At 34.7% G+C, this 11671-nt stretch overlaps 1 protein-coding gene across 2 annotated transcripts in view; it reads right to left on the reverse strand.

Moving 5' to 3' along the window:
* Positions 1–5880: 5880 nt before the first annotated feature.
* LOC108753787 overlaps positions 5881–11671 on the reverse strand; it is a 43990-nt gene continuing 38199 nt past the window's right edge. For both annotated transcript variants that reach the window (XM_018495686.1, XM_018495687.1), the window contains one exon: positions 5881–9515. In XM_018495686.1, coding sequence (XP_018351188.1) covers positions 6093–9515 — 3423 coding nt within the window. In that variant the 3' untranslated portion in view covers positions 5881–6092. The remainder of the gene's footprint in view (positions 9516–11671) is intronic.

Raw genomic sequence — 11671 nt, forward strand, 5'->3', positions numbered from 1 at the left:
ATAAATATTATCTTTGTTTGAATTAATAATTTATTTTAATATAATTTAATCGCCTATTTTTGATTAATGAAAGATTTTGAAAATTAAATATTAAATGTTAAAAGTTAAATTGTGTAAAATACGTTTATCAATACTTTGTTATATGATGCAGTGATCATATAATAATGTCATTTTATAAAAAGAATCTAGTTGCATATGTTGCCACTTAGCAAGATTTCAACATTTGCGTATAAATCGTATAGGCGTGGGTTGTTACCTTTTAAGCAGTGCTACGTGGAATATGTAATCACACGTCATCGTTGTTCACTCTCACACATAAAGGCTAATACGTCAATAAATTAATTATACGAGCGAAACTGCATGTCACTAATCTAGCTAACCAAATTAGGAGATGTGCATATAGTGTGGAAAAGCGTTATTTTGTCATATCTATAAATATCTGTTATCTTTTGCAATCACAAGCGATCACAAATGTGCCAATATAAATGTCTATGTCGATAACATATTTAATTAAAATTTTTTATTACAAATTTTGAATAACTCGCAACAAAAAAAACTATGCATGCAAGCGTAAAGTCTACAAAGATTATTATTCTATGCAACATTTTCATTTAAGAGAATCTACGCGTAAAATTACTCTATTTTTTTACTTGTTAATACTTTCTCTTTTTTATTATGTTTATATGTTTGTTTCTGATTTCCGGTATTAATCACATACCGATATTATAACTTTAATCTTCAAACAATATAATTAACTTAGAAAAATATAAAGACAAAAATTAATATCTTGTTTGTTAATTAAATATAGATTCAATCATGTGGAGACTTTCACTGAAAACATATTAATATTGATAATGAAAGTACAATATTACTATTATTTTCTTAATTAAGATTTAATATGATAATATCATTATCAATATAGGACCTTTCTTCTTTAATTCATTTTATAAAGTAGAGTATTAAGCGTCTCTTGATTATACTTTCTTTTTCTTATGCCAATGAAATTTCTTGTAGAGAAAGATCAAATCACTCGCAGGAGATTGTCCAAATCCACTCGATACACATCGCCTGTCACCTTTCTCCGCTCACTATAAATTTATTACGCCCTCTTTCCATAAAATATGGGCTGTCAAATAGAAAATGCAATAAACATAAATACAGATATTGGCACTCCATTTTATTTTTTTACATCTAGCGATTATATTTTTCAATAAATATTAGAATATTTACAATTATTCTAATAAATAAAAAATTATTTATTGAAATTGGATAAAGTTATACAGAAAATATGCTAGGTCCGCCACGCTTTTTCTTGCCGTACGGACTATGTGATTGCAAATAAAAAATAATCTTGTAATTAAAATTGTTTAAGTTTTATACTAAAAAAATAGTTTTTGCTATATTATTAAAAAATTTAACTATACTCAAAATAATAATGTTATATCAACAGTATTATTTTAATTGAAAATAATTTTGTTAATTCACAATATTACTATTATAAAAAAACAAATTATAATAAAACAAATTTTTTAATGATACAACTGAATTAATTGTAGATTTATATCTAGCTAAATTTTTAGCTACTTCTCCAATATTTTTTCTATATTTTTTACTATTTCAATTTATAAATTTACTAAAATGATTACTAAAATATTGAAAAAAGTTTTTTTTAATATTACAAGAAGTGACATATAATTTTTCTATAATTAAAACTATAGAAAGAAATGATCTGCATATTTATTTAAAAACAATTAAAAGTTTTCTTAACAATAATTATCTATGATATGATAACATAAACTGCATAATTGTTTGTGATACATCGTGTGCAAAAAAATTGTCCTAAAAACCCGCTTTATCCAAATGCGGATACGGAAGAAAAAAACATGAGAATGTTCCTAATTTGATAATTGTAATTACATGGTATGTATTGTTTTAAATCGCGACCACACGTAGTATACGAAAGCACGTAAAATTAATGAGTAAACGTAATTGTGTCTTCCGACTTGACATGAGAAGGATTTTTAGCGCTTACACAAAAGGTATTATTCTAATTAGGCCAAGCCGGCGAAAAGTTAAAGAAAATATTCTTAGAGCAATAGAACGGTTTAAAAATCGTTATTTTCCAAACGTTCTTTAAAATCTCGTGAAAGAAGATTTTCTTTTTTTAGGATCTCGCTCTCTCTCTCTCTCTCTCTCTCTCTCTCTCTCTCTCTCTCTCTCTCTCTCTCTCTCTCTCAGCAACTATTTGCTATTCACAGGAAAGACAATTTTGCCTTCGGCGATGGGGCTATGCCGGGCATACCGGCAACGATACATCCGAGACTCCGCCTGTCGGCTTGCCTTATATTCCGTATATATCGCCCAAGAGGCAACAACGTGCCTCTTGAGATCAGTATGACTGTCGGTGTGTACGGATACGACGTCAATATGGAAATAAAGCACTTCCGAGCTCCGCGAAAAATGCATACGTTCCCGCTGGCTAACCCTTGAAACCTTCCTTCGAGATCCCTTCCAATCCCTCCTCGTCATCAGCTCGTCCCGAAAAACCGGTAACACCATGCGATATAACGTACGATTAGGAGTACATGAGAAGGAAGTCGTTACGTGTCTTCGAGATCATTTGAAAGCTGATAAAATTCACTTCGTCTTTGCAGGCATCAACTCTTTTCCTAGTATAATAGCAAATTCTAACGTCTCATGTGAGTTTGATGAATTTTAACAAGTTCGGAAAGTTATCATTAACCGTTAAATATATTCATTCCTGTAATATCTATTGTAATTTATTTATCAATTTAAAACAATTAAAAACTAAAAACAAGATAATTTTGTTATAATCGTGATAATGTCTTTTTTTTTTAATTTTATTATAACAAATTTGATCCGTCATAAGATTGTGAAAAAATATTTCAATTTTTTAAAGTGTACTGACATAAAAATACGGCAATTGTACATCTTTCTTTCGTTTTTCATTAAATAACAATATAATTATTTTATTTCGTACAGAAACAAAAAATTTTATGTTGTATAAAAACAAAATATATATTTTTTTTTAATTATGTATGTAAATTGAATCTATGTCTAATAATAATATATTATTTAAAGGCAGAAGATTGTTATTATAAACAATTTTTAAAATTTAACAATATATAATTATATTGAAATTTTATAAAAAACATTAAAACGATATTAATATTTTAAACTAGCTATTAATGTAGGTTCCATTTTTGGAAGATTCAATGAAAGACTAAAATTATGTCTCTTACATTAGTATATCGTCAATTAGTTTACTCAACGTGACCCACTGGTTTAACGCGAACAAGCTCGTCTTTATATCAGAAAACGTGTGAATATTCTCATAGCTTCAGTTTCAGATTACACAGGAAGTTTCATGATCGTATTGTCTGGTAACATGAAACAGTAAGTAGTGAAGAATAAGAAAAGAAACGTGCACGAAACAACGTAGATACTGAGAAAAGGAGCTGATGAATACTAACGGCGAATGGATTCGCGTGGAAAATGTGCGAGTAACGATCTTAGCACGAAAATCTGGATACTAACCATTCCTAACCGAAGACGAAGCAATAGCGTTTCATTTACATAACCGTAATTCTACTTAGTGGCGGATACCTAATTCCCTCATACGTTTCCGTTTCTCCACCGTGCCAGAATTCGTGGTATTTAGGCGACCACCGATTTAGCTGAGTACTTTCTCGAGACAAACACTTTCAGATGTGCAAACTTGTAATCCACATTACGGCGGCCCAATCTCTGCAAATGGACTCGAAAACAACGTGTAATATCCTACACTGCTAATGCCAATATTTACGGCTGGTCTTGGCATAGCGCACAGCTGCAAATAGAGAGTAAATCACATAACACACTAATGACATAGAAAGAAAAAACCGTGTATTATATAAGAATTGCCATTGCAATTTTTATTATTACATTTATTGTCTCATATAATAAATTAGAATAGGATAAAGATGAAAGAGGGAACAGAAATAAAAATTAAGCTCTATTTACAAAGTATTTATATATTTACATAAAGAATGTATATTAAGAATACAGGCTAATAAGATTGTTATATCCTGCGAGTAATGCATTGATTACTCATGGGATATAAAATTCTGCTTATATAAAATATAAATTAAAATCCTAATAAAATATATATAAATTAAGATTCTAAAAAAAAGGTGGATATGGGTTAGGAGCAAGTGGATGCGTTTTATGGCTTGGCAGTATCGTCACTGCGTACTTTGTAACAATGAGCGTCTCTTAAAACTATACGCTCTACTTATTTTACGTATCTGCAATACACCAAGTTATGCATAACCGTTTGCCAGGCGAAAGGGCATAAAAATACAAGAACTTTAAGATTATGCCACACTCGGGATTTTAACGATGTGCTTTCACGACAGGCGCTCATTTTCAACTTATGCGCAGAACTGCGAATCCTGAGTCGCGTAAAAATTGTTAATACGCGAGCGGCGGAAGGAAGTAACGTACATCGCTTGCGTTCTCTCGTGTCCGATAGTAATCGACGTTTTGAGGTTGCTCCGCGTTTCTCGTCGTATACGCGCCCTAAACACGTGTACGGCATGAGTGTATTTCTTCGCACGCATCTAACAGCGGACTAGAAGATAGACGGTAATAGGTCTGCATCCACCGGTTATCGTCACAAAGGCATGTAAAACCAAACATAACGCGTTTGCACATTCGCAGAGACGAGCAATGCGTTTCACTTGGAACGAGATTCTCATAGGATTCGGGTTCTATTCCAACTGATCATTAAATGTGAGGTTCTGAACTTTTACCTCGATAAAGGTTAAAATTACAAAAGATATGAGACCGTCGATCAATCCATCTGGCGGACGACCAAGTGACTTTACGCGGGTACACCATATCGCTAACTGTAGATTTCGCGAGAGAGATGCCATAACCCATTAACCTACATAAGTGTTAATAAACGTCGCGTAATGCTCATCGTATCGCGCTTAATGTTTTCATGCATTGTGCGAGACCAGCGAATGCCAGACTTTGCCACCTTTTTTTAATTGGACCGTGGTGGCATCAATTATCCATAATCCGACAAAAATCTCTCTATTCGATATTAAATAATTCTCTCGTATCTTGTCCTCGAAAGAACTATCGAGTCAACGAGATTTCCATGAACGAGGTAAGATAAGCCGCTGACGCGAGAACACGGAAAAGTCGGAGAGTTCTGGATCCTTGGTTGGATCTTAACAAACGTTTGATAAAAAGGATCAGCACTCATAAAAGTGAAATCTTTTCGCACGATAATAATGCCATTGATACTCGCGTCTCTTCCTACAATCGTTTCGATAATCTTGGTGAGAGGCGAAAGGTTCAGCGGATGATTCGTCCAATAGAACGTTATCGGTCCTGGCCAATAATTATCACTTTCGCTTGCTTGGATGAAAATAAGATAAAAAGGATTGCATAAACTTTCGTTTTATGCTCATGCCTTTCATACCTTCTAATTCCGGTTTCCAGTCGATCAAATATTTTAAGTGTTTCTTGAGCATTCTGCTATCACAATTACGTAATCTCATGTCTTCGCTCGAACAATTTTTAGAAAAAAGCAATCAGACGAGTTATTAGAAAGTTTCAATATTGAATTGCGAAATATTAATTTATGTCAACTTTAAAAGAAATAGAAATTGTAATATATTAATACAAAAATAATGGAAAAATAATCGTTTGTGCTTATGGTCATACATTTAGAAAAAAAAAATATCAAAGAACTTGTAATGTGAAAATATTATATGTTCTTATCAAGAAACTCGGCTGCGTTTTGTGCCAAATATATTTTTTGTAACGTATTTAATATACAAAAAATATTTGAAATTGTGTCGCAGATATTATAACACAATTTTAATAAAAGATCGATATTTTACTGATAGATTTTGATGATCACTTATAAGCAAAGAAAGTAAATGTCATCACGTTAGCAGCGATATCTGTTTTCTCTCGTCGGAAGTGGAAATCGATAAATCCATGCAGAAAATCAGGGTGATTGTGAGGCAGTATTAAGAAACATATTTTTAAAAGGCACGCATTTATGATTTAATTTACGAAGATTTTGTTTTATTGTTGCTCTGCTTGTTTTCCCTCATGACTTGCGTCTCATTTTTCGACACCGACCTAATCTCTTTTTTCACTTGTCCGTATTTAGTATCAAAGAATAAAGCTACTGACGATTGATTGTTTCTTAAATCTTTCCTATTTTCATCTCTATCGCTAACTTTTTCGACTCGATCTTGTAGTCTCTTATTTTGCGCTTGACTATCCACGGTGATAAAGTGGTCAGTAACACCAATTTCTTGTGGCAAATCAGAACTGTAAATTTTATTCAATTTTTGAGCTTGCGGTAAACCTTGAAATTGTGTAACGCTATTTTCCTCTATGGGTTGCTCTATGGCAGCTAGTATGTTCTGAAGAAGACCATTGGATAACACCTGATCGTGTCTGATGCTGCCATCCGAGTTTTCAGTGCCCAATCCTCCATCCGCTGGTTGTATCTGTAATTTATAAGTGCCTTTGGAACCGTGAATCTCAAATCCGTCGGCATTGTCAGCTGTCAATTTCTGGGCTAGAGACAACGCCTCGCTACCCTCGCTTGTTTTCAGAAATTGACTAGCGTCCACCTCATTCGATTCGATATTTTTTTCGTGATTGAAACTTTGCGAGGTCCAACGTGCTATCAGCGCTTCAGCTGAAAGTCCTGGATCGTGTTCAAGCAACGCTGCTGCAGGATAGGTGTCACGAGGCTGACTAGGCAAATGCGTGGAAAGCTCGTTCGAAACATCTGCGGTAGATGTTTGAACAGCTCTGGTATCACTCGCTTCATTGGACGAATCGTAAGTTAGTCCTATAGGATTACCATAGCTGTCTTTTAAATTAATCTTCGGCTGTTCATTATGTTCTAAATCCAGCGTGCTCACTGGAGGTCCCCCCAGAAAATTATCAAGTGGTTTTTCAAGTGGCAGTATATTATCTGCAAAAATTGAATTTTGATTGTTGACGTCGGATAAATCATTTCCCGTAAAAACTGGATTATGATTGTCCACATTTCCAGTGAGAGCTCCTGCATTTTCAAAACCGAGTTGTAGCTTACCGCTAGAATGCGCGGGTAATCCGCTACCTAACGATAGCCCCTCGCTCAAGGGCGCTCCACCACCTGAAGATAAGCCTCCACTCGAGTGTAGCTCTCCGCTGGAATGCAATTCTCCGCCTGAAGGTAAACTACCGCTTAAAGGTAGCTCTCCGGTTGCGGACGGTCCTCTACTCGAATACGCCCCGTTCACGGGCAAGAGTGGCTGCAAGGAATTGCAATCGTAACTGCCACCGATTGACAATGGCGCGTTTACTGGTGTGCCGTAAGTTGTCAGTGTATTGCTAATTCCGTTATAGAGATTACCAAATCCGGAAGATGTTGAAACAAAAGAAGGCGATGGGCCAAAATTAGGTGCTCCATAAGTTAAGTGTGGTGCTGGTGTATTAAAATCGTTGAATGATAATGGTGTTCCGTATTGAACATGAGGCGCGGCAATTGGTGAATTTAAATTATGTACATTAAATGAACCAGACGATCCAAAAGAGCCTGAAAATAAATTGCTCGGTCCCAATGTGTGGCGGAAGGATACTGGCACGTGAAGATTCGGTAATTGCTGCTTTGCAGGTGGCGGCAAATATCGATTAATATTTGACAATAGTCCCGTTGGTATTGGTTCTCTGAATTTAATCGGTTCTCGATTTCGTGGTGGTATCAAAGAACCAACAGGAATTGACGGTGGCCTGAACGGACCATGAAGCCGATGAGAATGCAAGCTCGGCTTGTGGAAAGAGCCTCCGAATGTTCCGAATGATGAAAACAATGATCCTCGTCCTCCATGTGCCAGAGAATACGGACCATTAGGCGAGTAAGAGGAAAGAGATGGTGCACTATAAGAATTTAAAGGTGGAGGAGAAAGCAAAGGTACTCTTGGTATATTATCAGGCTTTCCAAAAGTGGCAGTTAAAGGCGGACCATAATCATTCAATGGCGTCTGCTGCGGAAGTTGCTGCAAGGATAGATCGTTCCCTATATTTCGAAATCCGTGAGAATCTCCGCCACCGCTTGAAGTATCAACGTGGGATCCGCCACTGTTTGCTGTCAACTCTAACCCTGAATGAAGTGCAGAATTAACCGAATTTGAGATATGATTAAACGATGAGATATCAGAAGTACCATCTGATAAACCTGAGAGGTCTGTATTCAAAGCACCAGTTGTAGGCAACAATTCAACTCCTACTGAGTTTACAATGGACACGAGTTCGACATCCGGCCCTCCATACTGCGAGTTGAATTGTTGTCGACCAAATTGATGATCGGATTGACTGGTTGTAGTAATAACACCCGGACCTTGATTATTGTGCAAGGGTTCGTTCTGTGGCAAAGGCGGCGGCGGTAATCCGTTACTCTCTGAGGAAGCCGAGGACTCGTGCACAGATGTCTTTAGATTTTGATCTTCGGGATTTTGTAATGGTACACCATAAGAATCGCTGGGCACATTTGCATTCATTGAGGCACTCAATGAAGCGTGAGACAATTGCGATCCTGACGAACTTTCAGCATGATTATGCTTCGCCTCGAGAGGAGGGCCATATGTATCTGTCGGAGGACCACTTTGATTAGGGTTGGTAGCCGATCCCGCGATGGGCTGCCATCCATCGTACTTTATGTCAGGGGGTGTGGGTGGCGCTGGAACTCCTGGCGGAGGTGCTGGCGGTGGAGGTCCGTATAAATCACTAGCTGGTGGACCGTATTGCGGTTGCGGCACAGATACGGGCGGCGGCGGTGGTCCGTACTCGTCATTGGGCAGAGGATTAAACTGAATAGCTAATTTCGGAGGTGGTGGACCGTAAGTCTCGAGCGATATAGGAATAGGTGGTCCATGACCTGGCTTGGGCGGCGGTATATATTGCTGGTTCGATGTAGCGATGAGCTTCAATGGCGGACCGTACTGAGGTTTTGGTGATCTGAACGGTGGAAATAGAAACGACGGCGGCGTGAAATGTTGTTTTGGCAGTCCATAATGAAGTTTTGGCGGGCCGTAAATAGGCTTAGAAAAAAGAGACGTTGCCAAACCAAAACTTTGTTTCGGCAGCTCATATTGCTGTTTGATATTTCGTGGTGGTCCGTAAGAAATGGCCAAAGGATCAAACGATATAGGTGGCGGCACTTCCGGAGGTGGAGGTGGATATATAGGCGTCGGTCCAAGATTGCCGACTAATTCTGGCGGCCCATACACTGGCGCTGGCCCTTTAAAACCAGATCCCAACGGTAGTCCATATTCGTGAGATGGAAAATCAAAAGTATTCATTATTCGGTCTTCAGCTTTAACCTTGGATTTTTCTTCTTCCTTGGTTAATGGTACTTGCGAGGTCGCCTTGTTGACTACCGCTTGTACATGATGTCCAATTAACAGGACGCAGAATAGCGCGAATAGCATCTAAAAACAGAACGGGATGACTAGAATCGGAGAAAGTGAATCGGCTTCATGGCTATTGCGATTAATATTGTTTTTTTTTATTTTCCACACTGATTATGTATGATTATATTAAAAATAAAGTCGTGGGATAAAGTTATGTAAAGATAACACTTATGTAAAGATAATAATATATTATGCTCAAGATCTCGTAAGTTTTAATTGCAGTAGAAACATTACTATTTCGTAATAAAGCTAACCTAATTTTACATATTCTATTCTTTTAATTTCTTATTTAAACAACTTTACTCTATATTTTATATTTAATGTAGAATATGTATATATACATATGTAAATCAATTAAATAATAACTATTGATTTAATACTATAAACATTGCAATTTATAAAAATTTAATTATTACAATTCTTAAGTCATTTCTTTCAATACTATATTAAAATTATTAATTTTTATTTTTATACTTTTTTCTGTTTTTTATTTTTTTACGTATCTATAATCAAATGCATGCTACATAGGTAAGCATTATATTTTATGAATACTATATTCCTTTGTAAACACTACGTAAATACTACATTTGTATTCCTTTGTATTATTGAAAATGAAAGAGAAATAATTACGTCTTGCACGTATTTATTCAAACATCTGAAACGCCGTATTATACGTGTTCTAATTAGTTCATTGGGCGCTTAAGAATAGTTTCGCAGAACACATGAAGATCACCCATGCTCGCTATTGTACAGTAGCCATATTGGAGGCCGTGAGAACTCGTTATTTGCTTAAGCCCAGGAAGTCATCTCAACGTATGTGAAAATTATGTAAAGCCACGTTTACACATTCTGGGTATTAGGGAAGCGTGCACGTGAATGAATAATTACGTCAATTGTAAGCGGAATAGCAGGTGTTGCATGAAGAAGAATTACGAAAAATGAATAAATGAGATTTCTTTGAGGTGCTAACTTTGCCTATTTTTAATACAAAGCGGCAATTTTTAGAACAAAGAACTGTTAAATACATGTTAATAATTTAGAAAAAAGATGCATAATTGCATATTTCATAAAAAAAAGTATTCTACAAAAACCATTTCTCTTGATCAATTGTTATTGTTAAAACGATTATTGAAGTATTATTTCCATGACATATAAAACTAGAACGCGCAAAATTTGCATTTATATTTTCGTCATAAATATCTTGTTGCAAAAGAAACTATTATTTATGCTACGTACTATATGAAGTAATCGGCATTAGATTACTATTATACTTGTAAATATATCCGCTAATAAATAATAAATAAAATGTCAAAGCTCCTAATTCTATTGCAATATATAAAAAAAATTAAGTATTAGATTAACATTATATATTATATTTTTAAACTATGCTTAAAATATATATTATAAAATACTATACTTGCAATTATATTTTGTAAAATTAATTATCGCACAATAGCATTTTGCTCTAACGACAAAATATTATGACAAGTTATACATAATACAATTTTCTGCAACAATTATAATAATTAATAGCATTTCTATGTTTCTTTTATAAAATATTATGCCGATAAGAAGAAACGGTGAGAACATACAAGCTCACCGTCTGTCAATGCCGGTAAGAAACCATTGGCTTCTTTTAAGTGGCACGATGGCCGAGATGCAAGGCTAACATAATCAACCGTACTTTCTCCAAAGACCACGGGAAATGTTTGCAACCCGGCAATGTATTGCAATGATTGCCGCTTCAAATAATTACGTTTTCGAGGATACTACTACAGTCTCTCATTTCTTATTATAATATTTTATTATTTATTCACATAAAACGTGTATGTTTCAAGTCAGCTCAAAATTTAAGGATTTGTGGCTAAAAAAAAGTAAGAGAAAATGAAATGTATTGTAGATATAAATAATTATACTTTTTAATATACTTATAATTTTATCAAATTTTTTAGATTTATTATTATTATTTGTTATATAATCGGTTATAATATAATTATTTACTTAATACAAAAATTATAAGAATTATAATTGATACGTGTTACGTGCAACTAATTTTTCATATAATTTACATTCTATCGATGACCAATTAAATTTATTTATCAGTAATTTTTTAGAGACCCATAAAAATAAATAAAATTAATTTAATTAATAATATATATATATATATATATATA

This window comes from Trachymyrmex septentrionalis, unplaced genomic scaffold (assembly GCF_001594115.1).
Source record: "Trachymyrmex septentrionalis isolate Tsep2-gDNA-1 unplaced genomic scaffold, Tsep1.0 scaffold71, whole genome shotgun sequence".
NCBI lineage: Eukaryota > Metazoa > Arthropoda > Insecta > Hymenoptera > Formicidae > Trachymyrmex > Trachymyrmex septentrionalis.